This window comes from Daktulosphaira vitifoliae, unplaced genomic scaffold (genome assembly GCF_025091365.1).
Source record: "Daktulosphaira vitifoliae isolate Bord-2020 unplaced genomic scaffold, ASM2509136v1 Scaffold_1, whole genome shotgun sequence".
Classification (NCBI taxonomy): domain Eukaryota; kingdom Metazoa; phylum Arthropoda; class Insecta; order Hemiptera; family Phylloxeridae; genus Daktulosphaira; species Daktulosphaira vitifoliae.
The window spans coordinates 26470258-26495585 of NW_026099572.1; the positions used below are offsets into that span (position 1 = coordinate 26470258).

Sequence of the window (25328 nt, forward strand, 5' to 3'; positions counted from 1 at the left end):
CTGAATAATTTCCAAAAATCGAACGACCTGATTTTGCTATAGATACGACGATATGTATTAGATTAAAGATAATGTCTTCTTACATTAAAATATGTTCTTTATTTATTAGAAGACATCATTTATTATTATTTTTGTTTTAGACTGAGTTAAATTTAATCTAATCAATTTACTTTCCTTTTTGTAATATTTATTATGTTGATTATGTTGCCGCATGCGTTCATATTAAGGAGATATAGTTATTTGTTTAAAAACTGACTTATATTTTCTATTGTAGAATAAAGTGGCTTAGTGTTCAGTGCCACAATATTTGTGAAATCGTTCAATTTCATATTGATAATTTTATTTCTTCCATTCCTCCATTATAATACATTATGTTCGTAAAATATAATTTCATTGTTAATAGTGCACTAATTGTTTATTTTTTCTCATCTATTTTTCCTTTTAATATAATTTTTATATTTTTTTAGGATACTTAGATTTCTAAGACGCTCATCTTATAATAGAAATTATGTGCCTTACTATTAAATCAAATGCTTTATTATGTATAAATTTAACTTATTGTAAGTTTTTATATTTAATTTTTTTAGAAAATAGACCATCAAAAAAGTCATATATAGGCTTAAACTTATAGTATTTATAATTTTTAAATTATTTTCCGATTTTTGAGTCAAAACATAACTTCAAAATTGTTTAAATAAAAAATATTGTGCATTAAAAAAAATTACCTATCTACTAACCTCCATGTCAAATATACATATATCGATTTTTTTAAACTATTCAGCAAGAAAAAATACAATTTTTAAGCTTACAATGGAAACAGGTTTTTAATACGCCATTATTTTAAGAAAAATTTATGTGATTTACTCCAAATTATTAATTTTTGTGTCAGTAATGTAAACATGTATTGCACAAAATAAAAATTTTTAATTAAAATGTGCTATTTTCACACTGAAAAAAACAAAGTGAGACCATTTTTTTTCATCGAGAAATATGATAATATAAAATATTTGTCTTCTGGTCATATTTTACATATGTATTTATTGAAACTGTTCGTTTTGTTAAATAATTTGATATGTACATGTTTTGGTACATTAATTTGTATTTTACGGCTATTAAGATATGTTGATTGTGTTGCCGAGTCATTTATATACAGGAGCAAAAATAAACTGATGAAATAATAAATTAAAAATATAATTACAAGATTCTTATGTTCATCTCAATATTTTTTTAGAACGTACAAATATTTATGAGGTGGCAATTTTTTTCAAAAACATTTTTACTACCGTAATATGGGGTAACTTAATTTTTCATTTATTTTGCATTCTAATGCAATATTACTACTTTAATAGAAAAAAAAATACGTATATGTTAATCTTAAAGAATACAAATCAATTTTTATTTTATATTACTGATAATTTATTGAAAATGAGTCTATTAAAGTTATGGGACATCTTTGATCAACTAATGTTGTATTGTAATATATGAAAAATTTGCCTAATGATTAATATTACTAAAATTATTAAGTTAAATATTTAAACTTTCTTTAAGATACATATCAATGGTGTATATATAAGTGGAGTGGGGGGGTTACGTATAATTAAATAATTTTTGTAGATAATTAATGTTAATCCGTCCCATAATTTTCCGCCTCTGTTGCACATTAACATTTAAAAATTTTTTTTAAGTATTTTTAGATTTTAATTTATTGGTGCAAAAAATATTTATTGTTTTAACCAAAATACATTATCAATCAAATGCTAACTGTACACACACATTTAGCATTTGATAACTGCATACAGTTATGTGTACAAAGGTTTTGAATTACCGTTTGCTACGCAGGTTGAATTTGGCTGTGGTGTACACGAATCATTAAACCAATAGCTTGTATACAAGTTTGTGGTTGTTACACTCTAAATACATAGTTTGTGATAACGTTGTTCTCGAAACAAACAATATTTCTTACTGTTTTGTAGGGTTCGTCAACGATATATTTTTGGATATCGATATCGTTCCGAATTTCATCGATATTATATCGCAATATCGAGAGAAAAAAAAAGATTCTCGATATTGCCTTAAATTTATATCAAAAAGAAAATTATATTCAACAAATAAATTCAATACTTAAATGTTTTTACCTTTTATTTTATTTTCAATAACACCATTAAATTACCATTGTTATAAAAATCAGACTATGATATACCAACCATATATAACTATATCTTTTAACGATTATCAAATATTTTCAAATAACTTTCTATTATGAGAAAATACGTTTTTTTTGTTACTAGACTTTATCATTATAAATTGGTTGCATTAAATGGATAAATTTGTGTTTTATTGAATAATACTATTATAGTTTAAGTATTTTAGTTTTAAATAAAAAAATAAAATTTTAAGTGCTGTTTATACTTTTTAATGCTTAAGTCATAACTGAAAACAATTTTCCTCCTTTCAAAAATAAAATTTAAACTTTTACAAAATAAATCATCATCATCTTCATCACTATCATCTAATAAGAATATTTTTTTGGGGGGGTTTAATAATTTCACTTTATTGTTCAGATTGAATTACAACCAGTCGTTGCTGTATATCTTCTAATTTTGAATTTTTTTTTTTTAATTATCCTTATATCTTAATTTGTTCGATTTTTATTAAAAATAGGAATAACAAAAATTTCATAATAAGAAACATAATCTAAGAATAGAAATTTGTATTAATAAATATCATTTTTCGTCATATATCAATTCTATATCATAATATGTTTTAGTACGGAAAATGTTAACAAGATTATCATGAACTGCTTGTGGCCTAATATCAAATATAATATATATATTATAACAAAGTGACCAAAATTCAAACAGTTTTTTTTATAATGTTTGTTTTGATTATCGATCAATTTGAATAATCGATATATCGTGGGAAAAACGAAAATAGTCGGCGATATCGATATTTCCATTTGATATCGATATTGTTGACGCCCTACTGTTTTGTATCATATATAGTAACATGTTTTATAGAATATTTATTAAGTAAATATTTTATTTTTGGAGTGAAGTACTCTTAAGTTTTTCTCAGTTGCACGATATCAAAACAATATAACTAGCGTTAATATACACAGTGATTAATTTCTCGTTTACTATTAGATTTATACTAAATTAGACTCCTATTATTATTTTTTTTTGGCTTATTTAGAAGTATTTATTTCGTTTATAAGTAGTGTAATTTCCTTTTGGTCTATTCCTTGCCCCTTGTAAGGGTACCAACTTTTTTTTTAAAGGGGGAACAAATATAATTAATTAGTCTTTTTAGTTAAATATTGATCGAATTGAAAAAATAATTGATCGATAACAACTCTTGGACAAATTATTAACACTCAAATACCTAGGCAAAAAGGGGAGTTCGACCGTAAAATATATAGCGATAAAAAAAACATCCCGCAACTTATATATTTAAAAGTTTTTATCGAGTGATCATTGTTTTAGTTTGATAAATTTATAACATCTAATCTAATCTAACTAATTGAAACTAAACTAATGTATTAAAATAAATCTTTCTCTTCCTCTCTTTTTTTCAACTACTTGAGGTCGGCTACCCGTATCCTAAACTTCCACTTAAAACGATCTCTCACATAATCTATATACACATACAAGCAGCCTCTTATTACCACCCCACGCTGCATCCAACTACCTCTTTTTCGGTATTCCGAATTCTCTCTCCTCATCATATGACCAAACCATGTAAACCTATTATCCCTCATTTTATCGAGGTTACTCCTAGGCTTCCTCTTACTTATTCATTTCTTATCCTATCTTCTCTCGTCACTCCACTCATCCATTAAGCATTCTCATCTTTGCTACATTAATTTTTGCTCTACTCTCTAGTCGACCGTCCAACATTCACCCATACAACGTAGTTGGTCTCAATACAGTCTTGTAAAACTTACCTTTTAAGTATCATTGTGATTATTATGTCGTATGAAACATCACACTCTTCTCTCCACGTGATCCACCCACACTTAATTATATGTCTCGCATTCCCCTCGAAACCACCTTTATTTTGACAAATGATCCTAAATATTAAATATTTTTTACTTCATATATCACGTTATAGTTTATATATTTTTTTATTAAAACATGTGTGTTGTCATTTAAAAATATTAAGTTGACACCCTTATAAAGGTATAAGGAATGTATAAAAAAATAGGTTCATGATAATTGTTAAATCAATAAATAAATAATACTAAAAAAATATATCAAAATTATTTTAATAGAATTTTAATGGTAAACTATTAATCAATAACTCTCTACACTGATGGCTAATTTAATAATAGAATGTACATTGGCTACTAGGAGGCATAAAGGCTTCCAGTAGAAAGTGTAGTCTCTATAAATATATTTATCTAAAAGAAGAACGAAAAAATAATTATGCCAATAGGCTTGTATAGGTACAAAAAGAATCTATAAATTGATGATACATTATGATAGCTTTATTAATACTAGTATATGTTCAACTGTTTATTGTATTAATTCTATACATTTTCTACGCGTTGCTAAGTACTACGTGTCATCTTTTGTTATACACATGATAGAAATAGTGTCTTTAAAATCTTCATCTTTTCTTAATCGATTTATATTTTGAACATTTGTCTATTCATTCTAAAATTTCGCCTTTCTTTTTTGATGACAATAGTTATTTAAAGAAGTCTCCGTTTGATATTGAGTAAAAATTGCATATGCACACATAAATATCGTACATTAATAAATTTATTGTGAGCTTAATTTAATGCCATTAGAATTATATTTTTTCCTTACAAACATTCATAACAATTTTTTCTTATATTATTATCCAAGAAAGAAATGTAAGAGCATTTATAAATGTATATAAGTTGTAACATTAATAGAATTTTAGACTACATTTTTTTTTTTATACAAAATTAGAAATAATGTTTTTATTAGTCAATAAAAAAAATATTGTGTTTCGTTTGTACAAATAATGAAACGTTGTGGTATCGATAAAATTGCAAGTATGTTTTCAGGCTGAACATAATAAAAAAAAAAATACAAATACAAATCGACTTGATCAAATAATTTCTCCTGTGTAATAGGACCGACCTATATAGTTATTAATATTTTTATGCGTATACTTAGTATACGTTTTTTTTTATTTTACGGTTAATTATTTATTTATCGGTCCATCGCGGGAGGTCGTTAGAAAAGTGTCACCTTGTACTGTTCGTTTATTTTCAGTCGATTAGTCGCAAAAATACCATATTGTTACCAAAACATAATTGTTTTACTTGCGCTCTTGTTGCATCGCTGTGGTAACATCTTTCTCTTTGGCGTACTTATGCGCTGTCCGCTAGCTGTTTTGTGGTAGAGGGGGTGTAATTCTCTTATGGCGGTAAAGCGTCCGTCTTGCCGCTGAACAGTCAGTATTTACAATGAGGCGCGCGTGGCCGCCAGTTTATCGTCCGGCCGCCGCCATCACGCAGCCGTCGATCCGCTATCGTCGAGAATCCACGCCGGCGTCTTTGTGTTACGTTGTCCAGTGTTCTTGTCCGTCTGTACAACCCGATTTTGTACCGTGTACACCTTTGACTACTCGTGAACCGCCTTTGCCTGCTCGCAACCAATGCCCGTACCGTTGTTGTAACAGTAAACGGCCTTTAAAGACCGAGCTACAGCTCACTCCGTTTCGTGCCATTGATCCAGACAGACATCTGCGCGAGAGATGTGCTTATATCAAACCTCGACCAGCCAGGTCGTTGGAGAATCTCCTTCGAGTGGTAGAATTGGACGAAATGGGCCCTCGAGGTATTTACGAAAAGGGTTATTGTCCTGCTGGTAATGTAAGGCGAAAATTAAAAGCGTCCGGTAAAGAAAATAGACATAATTGGAAACGAAGGTCTATGGAGAGTTTGTTGGCGACTAAACCGAAGTATTACGGATACAACGTAAGCGAATTTCTCCTTAGGGTTTTTTTTCGTAATTGTTAATTCAAATTGGTGTTTTCCAGACATTTTACAATGGTCATGAAATAAATTTTAAAAACTTAAAAAGACAACTGACATATATTTTCAGAGATCTTTCTTCAAAATATTAAATAGTTAATTTCGGAACAGTTAATTTCAAGTATCATATTAGTTCATAATAAAAATGTGTTACCTGACTTGAGGATATATTTTTTAATTGTTATAAATTTTAATCAAAAAATACATAACTCTCGTTAAACTCTACGAATGTAATGAAAATTTACAACTTCATGAAAAACATTAAAAAATATTCCTTAGCTATCCAGTTTTCATTATTATAGTTACAAATGCGAATAAACGAGAAATTGTTAGCCGTTTCGAACAGGTCTAGATTTTCCTTTTTATCGTTTCACCATTTCACAATTAAATCGCAGTCGTGACATCTTCTAGTTATATTATCTTCTTAGTAGATGGTATCAAGATTATTTATCGATTGTGATAGAAAATATAATTTTCTTTTTCTAAGTTTGATATTATGAATATGAAAAACGTCTTTATATTTGTTCAAGAAGTGAGCTGAATCACTTTAAAGTGCTTTTTTACATTGAAGAAAAATCGTATGTATTGGTATGTAAATATTTAATTGCCTTATAACAATAATTGTTTTATAATTTGTAAAACTAAAGTTGTACAAATTAATTATTAATTTGTACAACTTTAGTTTTAATTTTTCAAAATTCATGTTTAACATTTTTATGAAAAAATCATTAATTTGGTTGGGATTCCTAGTCTAGTTCTTTCCTAGTCTTCTGTTTTTAATTATCTGAATGACATTCTATTATAATTTGACTAATCATTTGTTCCAACGAAAAGTGAGTTAGAATTAAACGTTTAGCATACATAATTGTTTTCACGTGTGTAGGTTCTTGTAAAGCACGACCTGTATTGTTTTTGTGTACACTGAAAATGGATTATTGTTTTTAAATCCCTAACGTCTAGAAAGTAAAACTCTCTCGGATGAATTATCATATAGGCAATTGTTTTAAAATATTGTATGTTTTTATTTTAATGCGTAGTCGTTTTTTCTGATTGATTTCTTAGCTGTTAGACTTATAAATCGTACCACTGTGCATTAGTATTGTTGACATTATTGTTACTTGGTTTTAGCCACAGCTGCTGCATAGTGTTATGTACACTCATATAGACTTATTGCCAGTGCGATCACAAAACAAGTATTTTATCATTCGTTTCGTTTAGTGTACACTTACCGAACCGCTTTGCTGACATTTATAATATCATATACTTTCGCTCATGTGTTAGGTTCTTTGAAGGTTATGCGAAAATTTTGTCGTGTTTTTTTCTTAATAAGTGTATCATAAAACATCTAAAAAAAAATTCACGACACAGACTAAAATGAAAATATTGGATTTCACTTTTGTAAATTTGTGCCGGTTTTATAGAGGATTATTCAATAACAATTATATTCTTACCCGAAACTAAAATTTGTTTAAGTGGGTTTACAGATGTAATTTTTTTGTGTATATCAACGTATAGGACGTAATTATTGTAAAGTGTCTTGCCTTAGCGATGATTCGAGTTCAATTATAAATATTGTAAACGTTGTGTGCTTAATTCGGTTTCTAATGCTATAGAAATCATTTTAATTCATACAAGTAAAATATGCCGTTAAATGAGTGTACTTTAGTGAAGATATATGTGTTTGCACGATCACTATTATATTGTGATAATCTTCGTGTCTGTGTTACAATGTTAAAATAAAATATTACCAATTCGAAATCATTGTTTGTTCAACAACGGAACGATGTTCACACATTTGGCTTAGAACTTCAAGTATGGAGCCTATGGTTTATATAGGCTTGTGTTATTAAAAAACTATTAATCAAAACAGTTGAACTAGTACTTAAGTTTAAACATAATATATTATTATATAAAACGAAGTAGTAATATGTTTTGAATTGCTGACACCTTATAGGACTTACTTAGAAATTACGTTAAAAAATAAATTCTCAAATTACTTTCAAGTGGTTTTATAAATAATTAGTCAATAATTAGAATTTACTGCAAAAACAACATGTTATTACACATATAAATGAATAACATTAGCTTCTCTAGTGACAATTGTCTTATTAAAATTTGTAATTTATTTGAAAAAATAATGAATTATTTTAATAAAATTGTAGTTCATTAAAGTTCAAGTTGCATTCTTTCATTAATGATAAATTAATGTAAATTATATTAAATTTTACTAAATGATATTCATAGTAAGAAATTATCCAAAAATTCCTGTACGTTAGTGTGGTATTTTTAATATACACGTTAATTTTGATGACATTAAGTATCGAAAATTCGTACACAAATGTAACATTTTTATCACTATTTATTAAAATTTTCCCTTACGTTTTATGCGTTATCAACTTGCAGTATGTGAAAATTCGGATAATTTTTAAGTGTTTTTATGAGTATAATTCTGATTCATTTTTCTAAATTTAAATTTTTGAAATAAATGATTTAATTTACTTTTTTTTTAATATGTGACGTTTTTGTTGACTATTTATAATATTTTGAAAGAACAGTAACTAACTTTTTTTAAGTTAAATATATTATAATATACCTTCATTTATTCAAATAAATCTTAGCAATTTTTATATAAAACGTCTAATTAAGAATACATTTTTCTTTTTAATAAGAAGTTATATTAATTTTTATATAATAACGCCCATGTAAAATATAGTAAATAAGAGTTATACAATAAATCAATATTAATTATGCAGTTAAATAATTTAAAAATATCCTGAAATTTACATTACTTTTAATGTTTACTGTTAATCTTATAATATTTCGATACTTCTATCACTTTTTTTAAATTAATTTGAGGTAGTAATTTTTTGAAAGTAAAAATATATATATATATATATATATATTGAAGAATTCCAGTGATTTTATGGTGTTGTGTGATTACTACTCATTAATGTTTTTGTATTAGGATTATATTTTTGTGCAGTTATGATCGAATCTGAGTACTGAAAGCCAGTCTTTTTGAAACCAACAAGATGTAATTCTTCAAACCGGTTAAAAGTGAAGTTATTGTATTAGGTTGAAAAATTTATCTAGTATTCGCGAGTAGAAAAAAATTATTTTATTTTGTTTTACTTTACTTAACACATAATTTTTTATCAAAGTAAAGTCGATAAGGATTTTGAGAGAAGTCATAGTTTGATTTAAACCTTTGGATATACTTCATACCCACACGACCGTGACCGTTCCCCTGTCCAATGTCTTGATTATTAACCAAGAAAGTCTTAGATAATAATCATCAAAAAGCAATCACTAATAATTACATATTGTATGTTTTTTTTTTGCAGCCTACGGCAAATAAAACTACCAACAACGGTGACGTTACAGACTCGTACAACAATGACCAGAGTGGCAAACCAAAATTCATAGCAGTCACCAGGCTCGAAGACGTTCAAGCTGTGCGGTGTGCCGAGTTTCATCCGCACGGTTCCATATATGCCGTCGGATCCAATTCCAAGACACTGCGTATATGCGCTTACCCAAAAGTTACAGATATCAGGTCAGTACGTTAATACGATCATTATGGTATTGCTAGATCTATGGTTAGAGATCAACGAGGTACATTGCCGAGGCGTTCCATTGAAATGAATAGAACTTTCACGAAGGTTGCGTGAGTCAGACGTGCACATTATGTTATTAAGTGCGACTTTGACAAGTGTAAATCTCACTGTGTAATATAATAACAGCCGATAATTGGTCGGCGATTGTCGGCCTACTGTAATCAAAGCGGTCAAACGCGAAATCCACGTCATATCGATTTCCCTTTTCGAATATAAACGGTTTGATCTTAAAAAATGTCTTTCCGCGGACCTCTTCAATTACGAAGGTCGTCTTTACTCGTTTTCATAACAGCTGGCATCGTTCGGGAGAAATTGTCGACTGAAGATTAGTGTAAAAAAAGTAATAATTGTAAACAGTTTCGTATGATTACCCACGAGGTAAATAGGAAAAGAAAGGTAGCTGCGTAGGCGATGTTTAAATATACACTTCAATTTAGTTACATAACGTTATTTTTTCTTAGCTCATCTTTAGAGAATCGCCTAAAACGAATTAAAGTTGTTTTTTAATAGAAATGCGACATCTTCTTAAATTTTATAGGAAGTGTCGTAATCGAAAATCTCAACATTTCGTTCTCAGTAAATGATCGAATTAAAAATAAACAGAATACAGTATTATTATAAAAAAAGAATTGCACGTTTGTTTAGGTTTTTTTTCTAGGTCATTTTTATCGCGTCTCAGTGTCACTAACATATTACTAGTGAGTAATATTACTATATAGTACAAGTTGCATGTATTAAACATGTAAAATGTTAATATCTAATTATGTCAGTCGTATACATGTATTACAAGTAATTGAATTTTCTCAAGACCGCGAAACCGGCTATTTAAAAATGGTCCAATCATATACAAAATTATGTTTAACATTTTAATTAAAATTCAAATTCATAATTTCGTAACGCATTTCTTCATTTAAATCCAAAAAAAATATGAAGATCGACGTACTGATTACCTATAATTATTGTTTTCACCTATTTTATCTAATTGGTGTAGATGTATACTTAACGTTTTCATGTTATCAATAATTACTTTTATTGATTGAAACGCATAATAAATTTCTAACAGGAAATATTTAAATGAGTCTGATGTTTGGGTGTATCCGGATTCATTAAAAATCCCTCTGCGTGTGCGTTTATATCTAAAAAATACTAATAATATCGATATTACAGTTTCCACACTAAATTTCTATGGTAGTTAATTTTTTGATTTTGTGCTCATAAAAATATAATATTATTTGGAAATTGAAAATTATTAATGAGAGTAATTGTCTGTCCACACATTTTAATGTTTAAAAATTTAGTCGTTTTTTAAATTTTGCTGAATTTTTTTATCTGACTATGTTCACATAACGTATGAGCGTTTACAGTTCTTCAGATNATTTGGAAATTGAAAATTATTAATGAGAGTAATTGTCTGTCCACACATTTTAATGTTTAAAAATTTAGTCGTTTTTTAAATTTCGCTGAATTTTTTTATCTGACTATGTTCACATAACGTATGAGCGTTTACAGTTCTTCAGATTTTTTTTTTTCAAATAAAATTGTAACCGTTTAGCTATTGTTTTTCGATATTCGTGTCGGAAATTCACGTGGTTCTAAACTTAATGTTTTGGTTTACCACTAATGACAGTTATAAAACGTTTCGTGCACATTGACACGTATGTTATTATTGTGATTAACGTGAATGTTTTCTTTTACACCAAAAGGTACAGTTGTCCATGCGGTGGTATCCCCGGAAGGAATTTATTCCTAAAAAATCATACTAATCGACTGTTATTTTGAGACCAAGTACTTATTAAATATTTAATGTGGGAGGTCGCGGACTGATAACTCTGAATGCTTATACGACTATTAGTACACGTGCACCTCGACGGTAGAGGAGTGTTTACAAATGAAAAAACTGCAAGTTTCGTGACTGTTGTGGTAAACATTTCGAGACGCTCATAGAAATCTACCGTCACGTTGTATGTTGTGATCAATTAATAGACACAAATGCGATTTGACAGCAGTTTGTCGTTACCACGGTCGTTTATTCGGCTTGTGTAGTAATGAGACGGAAAATGAAAAAAAGTATTGCTCCTCCAATAATCAGTGGACCGACTTGATGTTATATTATGTTTTTATTGTGCTTAGCCGCTATTGAAAACCGAGTGAAAGCTCTTAATGCTTATGATCTAGTCTAATGACTGAGTTTTATGATTTTTCTCTTTTCTGCCTTGTAGAAGTATTCCCGGAATAAAATAAAAAATGTCTCGGTCAGATTTTTGTTCGGTTAATATGATAGTATTACTGTTATGTGTTGGTCGTGATGGTTTCAAAGCCTTAAATACGAACTGTATTTAAGGTTCGACCGTCTTTATTAATAGAGATAAATTAGTCAAACTTTATTTTGCATTCAATTTTTGTATAGAATAACACAATATGATAAAATATAATGTACATGTATATATTTTTGAACTTGAATGCTTGAGATGTGCTTATAAACTCGTTTAAAGTGTCTTAAATTACAGTCGCTTATTTATAAAATTAAATCGCATATGCATACATGTAAATCTTAGTTTTTTTTTTATGAGATTTTTAGGTGTAAAATAAGATTTGAAAAAATAATATATGAATTTTTGTGTGCATAAACATTATGTTGAAATTGTTGTCTGATTTTCTTAAGTGATAACGCATTTTTATAGATATATGTTTTCGAACAAAAAATTACATACTTAGAAAAAATGCATCATAATTAGAAATCGAACTATCGAAAATTCATTGTGAATTGAATTAGAATTATTTAAATATATTTGGGCATTGTGGTAACTTATACAAAAAAGCTTTTTTGTAATTATTTCGCTAATTCCACTAATTCGGACGTTTAGCACCGTCTGGCACTTAGGAAACGCTAAATAAAAATCTTTGAGAACTTTATAAGGCTCAAAGTGGTAATCACTTGACGTATTTTTATTCACGTGAATAAATAATGAAAATTTTAGAGTAATTTAAAAATAATTCATGAAATTTTCTATATTTTATGAATGCTTTCACAAGGATCTTGTTGGTATATAAGTAAATAGATTATGATTATTATTCCTTAAAAACAATTAAATTAAATTATAAAATACTGTTTGTCTTATTAGCAGTACTTTTATTGTTTTTACATTCTGATTTTATGACATGGAACTTAAAAAAAATCACTTTTTACTATTATCAATTTATGCTTGAATAGTTTGTACGTGTCTGATTGTTGTCGATTTACAATGATGTTTATCGTTCGTTTGAGTATTGAACATTTCTCTTATATTCGCCTGTGTGTATTTATCCATTTGATGATATTCATTTTTGTATTGATTGAGAAAAAAATTAATAGATGTAATCCGATACGGCTATACACGTTTGGGTGAACTATTGTAGCAGAAACATTAATGGAAACTAACAATGCGTTCTTTAGGCATTAAATACTATAAAATATGTATGTTTACTCGTAAACGTGCGTCAGACCCTATATGAAGTATTCTACAATTTTTTTTTAATTTCCGGATGCTAGTAAAATGTCAAAGTACGTTGCGTAATTCCTATGCGTACGACTAGTTGGTATGTTTGCCAAACGTTACACAACCGGTACAACGATAACAGATTTGACTTTTTTCGATAGTAATGATTAATGTGTTTATTTTTTTAACTCAATCGTACAAACCTAAAGAACTTTGAGTATAACTACGAATTTCTTCTACAGCGAGTCAATCTGCGCGATTCAGTTCATTTTAATATCCACCTTTCACTTATCGGGTTTGTGCATCTTATATTTATGATCATTTTAATAATTTTGTTATAATTATTGTTTGTCTAAAAAAAAACTTTGAAATCTTAGTAATTATAATGGCTTTTGCTGTGATTATTTGTTGAAATAAAGTTTTTGATTTAAGTATTTTTTGAAAATCATGTCAATTTTTTATTTATAAATAGTATTATAATATTTGTGTAATTTATGGTCAGTCCATGCCAAATTACCAGAAGTGGTTGCAAAATTTATATTCGATTAAATTAATATTAAATAATCTATGTGTTTTTTTAACGTTCTGGCTGTTTTTAACCTTTTTTACATTAAAATGGGAAGTCGAATGATTTAATCTAAATACAGCATAAAGAATAAACCCTGAAAATTTAAAAAAAAAAATGAGGCGATCGTGCAATCATTACTGGATGCTGATTTGGCATGGATTGACCCTATAATGAAATTTTTTAATCTGAAAAATCTGTTAAAATAAAAATTCATGTCGAAGAACATTAGAAAAATGTCAAAATTATTATTATTATACGGGGTTATCTATTCATCCTTTATATTTTATAAGGGTGTCAACGTAATTTTTTTAATGACAACATTCATATTTAAATATCGCATAAAATAAGAAGTGATCTAATAGAGAAATGGGTTCATTACAACTTTTAAACTATTAGTTCTAAAGTTATTTAAATTTTTATACTATGGCGGGGAGAGGAGAGTGAGCGAGAAATGTCTGATGAAAAAAATAGTTATACCCACGATTTTAATATGTCTCAGCCACAATCCTTCCGACTATTTATAACAATTTTAATAATTTCCAAAATACACACAATAAAAAAAAAACAATGAAATTCTTATTGTTCACAATTCCAAATTTGCCTTCAGATTTTTTTTATCACATCTCATTTTTGAGATAATACTAATTAGTTATTAAGCAATAATTACACAGTAAATATCATTATAAAAATATAAACATTTTATTTGGAACTTTATTTTAAAAATTATTTATGGTGTTTAATAAGATTTCTTCGAAATTTGAGACTTTTCTATCAAGTTTAACTGATTTTTTAAATATATAAACAATAAATCAAATATTATTGCTTATGTGTATTATGACTTTATCGATAGATAAGCTTTCTGTGTTGCCCGTTGGTGTATTTATAATGTTAACTTACAACAATGTGTCATACTTTAAGCATATCTGCTGATAAAGTCATAATTAACGACAAACGCTGGGTATCTGTAAATAGTGACATTTTATTAGTGTAATTTTAGGAATAACGAGTGTCATTTCTAAATAAAGTAAAAGTAAATAATTTCATTGACCTAATCAACTATGTTAGACCAACATTATCAGTCCGTAAGATATATACAATATTTTTTAATTTAACAAAAATTATTAAATAATGAAAACATATTAAATTATTGTTATGAGATTTTTCATATAACATACGACGGTTGTTTGATAGTTGTTGCTCGTTTTTTCATTTGGTCATAATATTGCCCCTTTACAAACGTTTTATAGTTAAATTTTTAATATGATGGATCTACATATTAATATGATTTTAGTAATAGATTTTATTAGATTAATGTATTAAATTCTAAGTATCGTAGATTAAAATAACTATATAAGATTTGAATTAATTAGTTGGTTAATTTTAGTTTTTATTCATAACACATGAAATTTATTCAAAATGTAATAGTGTTATTTTGTACTTGCAGAGAAAATCATGTTGTCCAACAACCAACAGTTTTGTTCAAACGTACCAGACATCACAAGGGCTCAATATACTGTATGTCGTGGACACCAGACGGCTCGTTGATAGCCACTGGCAGTAATGATAAAACAGTCAAGTTGATGAGGTTCAATGCTGAAACTTCGAATTTGGAAGGTCAAGAGATTGAATTGACAATGCACGACGGTACCGTTAGGGATGTTTGTTTCATTGAGGATACCATCAACAGAAGTAGTTTGTTAATTAGCGGTGGCGCTGGAGATTGTAAGATATACGTTACCGACTGTGAGACTGGACAACCTTATCAGTCGCTCAGTGGCCATTCTGGTGCGTATTCAAAATTATCATTACTCCTTTTAATGTTTTCTTTTGTATGTCATAAATAATTTCGATTTTTTATTCGATTCGATATGATAGGACATATTTTATCGTTGTATAATTGGGGAGGAGCTATGTTCGTAAGTGGAAGTCATGATAGAACTATAAGATTTTGGGACTTGCGAACAAGAGGTTGTGTAAATGTTGTGACACCAAATACGTCGGCTGCCAGTCGTGTAAGTAAAAGTTTATTATTACCAAGTAATAATAACATTAGAAATGTTAAAAATTGATCATTAAAAACTATTAAAAAATCGGAGTATTTGTTTACTTATTTAATTGTTTAAATGAGACCGAGAAAAGTAGTAGATGTAATTATATTTTTAACTCGAATTTCAATTTTAATATAAAAATAACTTCACGAAATTATGTATGCCTGTTGGGTAATTTTTTTAACGCTAGCCATTCAATTCCTCTTAATGTAATAATTATTTTGAAAAACTTTTTTTGCTTTTGTTAGTTACATATGTTTCTTCATTTATCTTTTATAAAATAATTTTGATGTCCATCCCTTATACTTTATTTTTTTTATGGCGACATACATGTATAACTAGTCATGATTTCTAGACTTAAGTAAATTTTATAAATGGTTACTTAATATTTCATTATAGTTATTTTATATTATGTTTAAAATATATTAGAGATAGATATAATAACTTGAAATAAAAAATAAATCGTCTCTCAAAATTTTTATCTTATAACATAATGATAAACCTCATTTCAAAAGAAAAAAAAATTATGGTTTTTATATATAACGTTATTCGTTTAAAGTATTCAAAGTTACCACGATCGTTATTAGTCGATTTTATTGCAATAACGAAGCGTATAGCTAAAAGTTCTAAAAAGAATTAAATATGCATACTTTATGAACACATATTAATTAATAAATTTTATTTTAAAAAAAGTATGTCAAAAAATATATAAAAGCCAAAAAATATGTCAAACATACATTAAAAAGTAGAAGATAATCTTAACATGTAAAAATATTCAATACAAAATACGTCCAATTTATTTGTTTAACATTGCATACTTAAAGCTTTGTGCGTCATTAAATAAGTCCCAAAAATGGTGTGACTTCAGCCCTAGTAGATGCAGGCACGTAGACATGAATGGGCCTGGCACCCCTTAGATTTAATGTGGCCCCCCAAATTTAAAATTCAATTATTTTTACGAATAATCAATAACGTACTAGGCCTTATATACATTGAAATTATTATTAATTTGTGATTACTATTGAGTAATACAGTTATTATTATGGCTGTATTTTCATTTTTATATTCATAGAAAATGTTATTTGAAAAATATAACGTTCTGGACGTAATAATAAATGTAATATCAGTTACTCCAAACGTGGTTGTAGATAAATTTTTTTTAACTCTGGTCCAACAAATGATAACAAACTACCAAGTATCATTGATACTTATTGAAATATGCATTGATTAGAATCTAGTTGATTACAAAATTCGATAGAGTAATACTCTATGAAAATTTTTTTGATAAATCTTATCTTTAATCTGTTTTTTTTTTTATAATTTAGTAGTTATAATAAGTAATTTATTTGTTTTTGTTAATTTGTTATTTGCGAGCTCTAAATAATAGTAATGAAAATATGACTAAAAAAAGGCAGGAATTGTTTTTAATTTTAAATAAAATAAATTTTACATTGTTTATAATTTATATTTATTTTCAAAATTATTTATAACCAGGGCTCGGGACTTATAGCATTTGCTAGAAAATGCTTTTTTTTGCTATTTTTGATGATTTTTTCAAAAAACGCTTATTTTCAGTTTTTTCTGCTTTTTTCGATGATTTAATAAAAAACAAATGCTTGTTTTTGATAGATCTAATAAGGAAAATAATTCAATTGCCTTCCTTGTTTGTAGAGTTTTGTCTTTGTTATCTTATCTATTTGATAGCCAACGCCGTCCTCGGCATCGTTAACTTCTTTAGCTATGGTTGAAGTGTCATACTAGTGTGGTACTTGGTTGATTTCCTTTTTATAATGGATTTCTCGGTAAACAATATTTTTAGAACGTTATGGCATACTGGGATATCAACACAAATTTATATTTAATTTTTCAAAAAATCCATAAACAAGATATTATTTAACATTTCTTATCATTCAACTTGAAAGTCAAAGTCAGACATCATTTTGATTCTTACAGAATTCATTTTTTGTATATTTTTTTTTTTTTGTATTTTTAATTTTAATTTATAATTAAAAGAACAAATTAATTAAATACCCGTATTTTTTTTTCAATGAAATAGTTTCATTTTAATGGTATTTAATCCTAAAGTCCTAAAAAAGTATATTCAGCACAGTTACAAATATTTAGTACTTTATTTATTAAAAGAAAATTAAGAAATTTTGGGGATTTTTTGATTAATTTTTTTATTTATAATTGCTTATTTGAGTGCTTTTTTTTATGTTTTATAGTGCTTTTTTAAGCGCTTTTTTTAATGATTTTAAGTGCTATAAGTCCCGAACCCTGTTTATAACTTATTTGTTATTAGTATTTAGGTATAAATTATTTTTTCTTAATAGCTTAAAAGTTGAAAAATTAAATCAGCTTATGTTCACATCATTATTTTATTAGCTTCGATGCAAAACTGAGAAGGTATTGGTTTTACTATGATGTGTTTTTTTTTGTGTCTGTTACCACTTTTTCTCAGCTCTCGCCAAACCGATGTCTTTCAATAATACGTCAAAAGATCACAAATTGTATGTAGTCGAAGACATTACCCTCAAAAATTGAAAAAAATTTCCCTCATTCCCCGTAAATGGGGGAAACCTCCAAAAAAATTACAAATTTAAAAATCGCTAATTTTCGAAATTTTTTAAAATATTGTTTACTGAAAACTGCCATAACTTTCAAAAATTAACAAATCAATATAATTTATTTTATATAGATGCATGATATCATTACCTTTTATTTGGTATATTTTTTTTTTATATCTGACATTTTACCTGCCCACAGGGGGGATTTAAAATGACAACTTTTTCACAAATAAATTAACTTTTTCAACTTGACTTTTGAAAATGTTCTGGAAAGTCTGACACTTTTATATATTTATTAAATTAAAGCTAATGTAATGTACTTTATTATGGAAAATAAAATTTGGACTTGCAAATTGAGCTAAAAGTTATGGTAATAAATTTATTTTTTTATTTTTTTATTATAAACTTTCACTTTAAAGGACAAAAAAAAATAGGTTAAAATTATTACTTTTAACATATTAAAAATCAATAATAACTTGAAAACAATTAATTATAAAAAATATATAATNTTTAAAGGACAAAAAAAAGTAGGTTAAAAATTATTACTTTTAACATATTAAAAATCAATAATAACTTGAAAACAATTAATTATAAAAAATATATAATATATAAGTAAAAAAGAATTACTAATCGGGATATAATTAAGGAAGTAGAAGTTGTTGTTGCTTTTGTAATTATCCACCAATTTTTTAGAATTAAACACTATAGATTTGCATCGATGCGTTTCTTATGATAGTGATTTTAATCACTGTCTGATTAAATCTATACTGGACCCAACTATGCCACGTCCCCACTGTGCCACGACCTCACTGTGCTGGGTTTTTTTTTTATATTTATCTGTTCATTACCATCAGTCATACTCAATGACTGTCTGAAAAAATCATCTATTGTTTTTTTTATTATAAACTTTCATAAAAATCAACCATAAAGGATTAACAAAATAGGTTAAATATGTCATTTTTCATATTTTTAACATATTAATAATTAAAATCAGTATTAATTTAAAACAATTTTTTTTATGTCAATACTTATTTTTTAATAATAAGTAATTCTATCAAAACTTAGAAGTGATAGAAAAAGTCTAATTAGAGATTTAAAAAGAGCGCGAAAAGTTGAAGAAGAAAAGTATATTTTTGTTTATTATAATTTCTTTTCAGAATAATGGTAATTAGTATAAACCAATAGTACTTAGTATTAAGGGTGTAATAAATTAGTAGTAATATGTATTTAGGGAGCAGAATAATAATAATTGGTAATAAAGGGAGAGAAAATAGGAATAATTAATAATTAAGGTTGTGAGATGCAGTAATTTAAGGGTAATAATTAGTAATTCAGGATGTGAAATATAGTAATTAAAGGAGAGAAAATAGTATCTAAGGGTAATTAATAATTAAGGGTGAATAATTAAGAGGAATTAGGGGTTATACTAAAGTTAGGGGGAGTTGGTAATTAAGGGGTATACTAAAAGAGTAGTTAGGGGATTTGATAATTAAGGGGGATACTAAAAAAGTAATTAGGGGGAATTTGTAATTAAGGGGGTATACTTATGAGAGAGTTAGGGGGAGTTGGTAATTAAGGGAGTGCATTAAAAGAGTAGTTAGGGGGGAAATATGTAATTAAGGGGGTATTTTTTATTAATTTGTAGATTCTGTAATTTTTAATTAAAAAAATATATAGTGTTCTATGACTATATTTTTATGTATCTGTAAACGCTCAATCTCAGCTCTCGCTGGACCGATTTTGATGAACATAACATCAAAAGATCACAAATCGCATCTAGTAAGACATTACCTTGAAAATTGAAAACGTTTCTCTCGTACCCTGTAAATAAATGTGGAAATCCTCCAAAAAATTACAAATGTAAAAATCGCTAATTTTTGACATTTAAAAATTTTTTTTTACTTTAAACTGCATTAAATTTCTAAAAATGGCCGAATCTGTATACATTTTTTTATAGATGCATGATATCTTTACCTTTCATTTGGTATATTTTTTTTATAAATCTGATCCTTTGCCTGCCTACAGGGGAGATTTAAAATGACAACTTTTTTACAAAAAATTAACTTTTTCAACTTAACTTTTGAAAATGTTCCGGAAAGTCTGATACATTGATATATATCTTACATTAAAGCTAATGTAATGTACTTTATTATGCAAAAATAAAATGTCGGACTTTATTTTGTCTTCACGGTGAAAACAGACATCAAAGTTAATAAAAAAAATACGATTTTTGTAAAAAAATTCTTTTTTATATTTTTAACTTTATAATGCTATAACTTTTTGAAAGAAGTATGGATCAATATAATTATTTTTTTTATAGATGCATGATGTCTTTACCTATCATTTGGTATATTTTTTTTTATAAATCAGACTTTTTACCTGCCTACAGGAGGGGATTCACTTTTATATATATCTTATAAACTTTTCACAAAAAATTAACTTTTGAAAGTGATCCGGAAAGTCTGACACTTTTATATATATCTTAAATTAAAGCTAATGTAATATACTTTATAATGAAAAAAAAAAATTTCGGACTTTATTTTATCTTCATGGTGAAAACAGACATCAAAGTTAATAAAAAAAATACGATTTTTGTAAAAAAATTCTTTTTTATATTTTTAACTTTATAATGCTATAACTTTTTGAAAGAAGTATGGATCAATATAATTATTTTTTTTATAGATGCATGATGTCTTTACCTATCATTTGGTATATTTTTTTTTATAAATCAGACTTTTTACCTGCCTACAGGAGGGGATTCACTTTTATATATATCTTATAAACTTTTCACAAAAAATTAACTTTTGAAAGTGATCCGGAAAGTCTGACACTTTTATATATATCTTAAATTAAAGCTAATGTAATGTACTTTATTTTGAAAAATAAAAATTTCAGACTTTATTTTGTCTTCACGGTGAAAATGGCTACCAAATGCTATTATTGTGTCAAAATTCTAGATTTTATTTTTTATATTTTTAACTTTATAATGCTATAACTTATAGAAAAGGGTATGGATCAACATAATTTTTCTATGAGAAATACTATTTTTTAATAATCCCTTTCTCATTCGATATACTTTATCTTAATCAGGATATTAATAAGGAACTAGCAGATTATGTAGCTTTTGGAATAATCCACCAATTTTTTAAAATTAAACACTATCTAAAGATTTGTATCGAAGCATTTTTTTTTGATAGTGATTTTAATCACTGTCAGATATCATTATACTTGATCCAACTATGCCACGTCACCACTGTGCGGCGACCCCTCTGTGCTGGGTTTTTTATAATACTGTAATAATTAGTATACTTTATACGAAAACAATTTGTTTTTAACCAAGCAATGGTAAAATTTTGAACTTGTAAGATTCATAGAATGGGATACTGTCTAAGGAGGAGTGGAGAGAGCCCCCCACAAGCTTTTCATGGGAAACAAATTATGAAAAATGATCCAAGTGCCCAAAATTGTTGGCCCCTCCAATAAATATTTTCTGGCTACGTGCCTGAGTAGATGATTTAATTTTCTAGTTACGCCCATAGCAATGTGGCAATGTAGGTAGAATATTTTTAATATAAATTCGAGCCCGGATCTATACTAAAACTTTCTTTATCTGTCATAAGTATTCTCTATAAAGACTATTAAGTATTTTTATTATTAAAAAAATATTATTACGCCGGTTAGGGTTAATTTTATGGACAGATAAAAAGTTTGATATTTCTAACGTTTCTAAATATTTTTATTTTGTAACAATAAAGTTACACAAAATAAAATTTACTTTTAAATTAATATAGACTTAAAAAGTCTCAGTTCCCAATTAGTGTATTACACTACTAATTAATAGAAACCAAAATTGTTTTAATTATAATTGTTTTTAATTTAATTAATATTTAAAATTTTGGGATTACCAAAATAAATAATGATATTTTTACTATTATTTATTTTATAGCAGGGTTCTCCAGTAGCAGCTGTTTGTGTAGAACCATCAGGTCGTCTGTTGGTTACTGGTCACGAGGACTCGGCATGTGTATTGTATGATATCCGAGGATCGAGGAGTCTTCAATGTTTTAAACCACATTCAGCAGACGTTCGGTCATTGCGCTTTTCACCCAGTGCTTATTACTTGCTAACAGGAGGATACGACAATAAATTAGTACTCACAGATCTACAAGGTAAATAATACTTGTACATTTTATTTTTTGTTTCATAATTAATCGTTTTAATTTATTTTCTAGGCGATTTAACTACCTCTTTGCCCAGTGTAGTAGTCGCACAACACCAAGACAAAGTGATATCTGGCCGATGGCATCCAACTGATTTTTCGTTTTTGAGTACTAGCGCTGATAAGACAACCACATTGTGGGCTTTACCACCGTACAAATAATATTTAATAATCATAACCAACGATATTTGTCATACATACATAATATATAATTGCTTGCTGCTGAATATAAGCTTTTTACAGAACGATTATATTTTAAAAATATATCTAAAAAAAACACCCTATTATTATTTATTTTTGCTAACATATCAAGCTAACAATTTAATTATTAACCTGCAGAGTGCGTTTTGAAATTTTATGATCCGTTTTTAATTTTTATTATTATCTATATATTATATATATGTACGCGTAATTTGTTCTGTAATTTTTGTTGCTTTTTTTCTAATTCTACCAAATGTTTTTGTTAATGATATTTTATTTTATAATGTTTAATAATAAAGTATGTGCCTAAATGATTCTTTTAATTCAATCTCTACCTTATATATTTTTCTTTAACTGTTATAATTATAAATTGTTTTTAATAATCTTTTCTATATTTTACTTAATTATTGTATGAAAAAATCTATTTTTACGAATAACTAAAATAGTTGTTATTTTTTGCTGTCCATGTGGTAAGTCATCCACCAAGTCATGACACTATTATCTATGTGACAGCTTTTTATATTATTTATTGAACAAACTGCCAAATTTTGTCTTATTATCGCCTATTTTTTTCATAATTTGGACAGAAATGACAAATATAGTGATGAACAAAAGAGACTTATATAATACAATTTTTGATTTATTAATTTCATTAAGCATAGGAAAACATTGATGGAGTAGTCTGGGGAATTAAGTTTCCCAATTTCCATAAAATCACTAAAATTTCAAAGAAAATTAATGCAGTTATATATTGTGGTTCATTTAGTTGATCTTAAATTTTCATAAAATATCTTATGTTCGTAAGGGGTAGCAAGTAAACTCTTTTACTAACTATTTTAATACTATTCAAAATGAATTCCCCAAGTATATCTCAACCTAAATGAGATACTCCTCTTAAGAATTCTTAGACTAACCGTTTAGTAAAAACAAAATCTGGATCTTGTATACAACCGATGACGAAACTTCGATTTTACCAAAAATTATTCTTGAACTAAATGATCATGGCGTTGTGAATAAAACCTTATTGCTTATGGTGACTCTGCCTCTACTATTGTTTCTGTTTGAGTTACTGATGGTATTAATCATTTTAAGTATATTTTGAAGCTATATTTGGTATCTCTGATTTTAAATTGGCACGATTGGGAAAAGTAACTGTTGGTTCATTCGGCCGCTAAAATTTATATTTAGTAGCTAAGAGGCTGTATAAATCTTTTTGACGCGTTTCTCCAATTCTAAAAGATCTGGTTTTCTGCACATAATATAGTTCGAAATAAAATCCCTCTTGAACGTGAACTTCTTCGTTCCTGCCACCGTGAGCTTGATCGTCGTTCTGATTTAAGTAAAATGGATTTAACTATCGTTTACGTCAATGGTGTTCCATCTATCGTTAAATCACGTTAAAAAACGGCAGTTTCGGTCAAAAATATCAACGCCAGGTGATTTAAGCTCTTTTGGTTTTTATCTACCCTCTTCTTCCCCTCCCTTAAATATTAAACCCTAATTATTCTTTAACCTCCCATCAAATGCCTATTTTTCTTTGGAAGACGTCTTTAGTAGTCTTTTATAAGTTTTCTAATAATTAATTAATTAGTCCAGATGGTATTACTGATAATTTTTTGTTTAATTTAAGGTCTTGTTTCAAGTACACAAAAATACTTCTATTCGCTGATGACTTTAAATTATTTATGAGTGTCTCCAATACCTTTGATGTTTTCTTTCTTCTTGATCTTGATGCCTAATTATTTGGGGTGAAGATAATGGTTTAACGTTTAATATTCTAATAAAATGTCAAAAAATCTCATTTTTTGGTATTACTAATCTTATTTCATCGCCTTACTTTATCCATAATCACCCTGTTTTATACGTGTCTTCAGTTTTTAATTTTGGTTTCCAATTTATTCCCCCTTTTACGTTTAATGCGCATAACCAATAGTACTAATTTCAATCATTGTAAATTTTGCATATTTGCCGTCATTTAGCTAATTTGTAAAATTAATTGTCAATTTTTAGTTGTAAGTTTGTGTATTATAACTGCTCATTTTCAATTGCCCCATGAAGTTTATGAAAATGCTTTTGTATATATATATATATATATATATATATATATATATTACATTTTCCTGTTTTCTAATATTTAGATATGATAAGTGTATGTTTGTGTCTTTGTTTTTACTATTTTATTATTTTTACTTGTTGTTAGTGTTTAATAATTTTCATCAATAATCTTATTCTTGATTTTGAATTCTTAAACAGAATTGTCATGAGTTATTATTTTGTGTTAACGCCCGTATTGTGTATAAAATAAAATAATGATATAAATTATATTTACAAAAATAATTCACATAATTAAAATTATTAAAATTAAAATGCACGAATACTAAATATGAATTTACGAATAAGAAGAAAAGTTAGGAACATAATTAAAAAAATATACAATTTTTAACAAATAACAAATTACATTTAAAATTACAAAATGATAAATTTATATTTCAAAAAAGTTTTATAATTTTTAAATTTTTTTATGTATAAAATGACTCATAATTGTTGAACATTCCTAATTTTATATTTTATACAAAGGTGGTCTGTATTTTCTTTTCATATAAGCTATTGTTTTACTTAGCA

At 27.1% G+C, this 25328-nt stretch overlaps 1 protein-coding gene across 5 annotated transcripts in view; it reads left to right on the plus strand.

Moving 5' to 3' along the window:
• The window catches only part of LOC126910537 (WD repeat-containing protein 47), a 79033-nt gene extending 56013 nt beyond the window's left edge, over nt 1-23020 (plus strand). For 3 of the 5 annotated variants that reach the window (XM_050693178.1, XM_050693180.1, XM_050693182.1), the window contains 5 exons: nt 9355-9566; nt 15116-15456; nt 15547-15683; nt 22233-22455; nt 22519-23020. In XM_050693178.1, the coding sequence (XP_050549135.1) occupies nt 9355-9566; nt 15116-15456; nt 15547-15683; nt 22233-22455; nt 22519-22667 (1062 nt within the window). In that variant the 3' untranslated portion in view covers nt 22668-23020. Of the gene's footprint in view, nt 1-5425; nt 5954-9354; nt 9567-15115; nt 15457-15546; nt 15684-22232; nt 22456-22518 lie in introns of those variants that run through there. The other 2 variants (XM_050693181.1, XM_050693179.1) reach the window with 2 other exon arrangements.
• Nucleotides 23021-25328: the final 2308 nt, after the last annotated feature.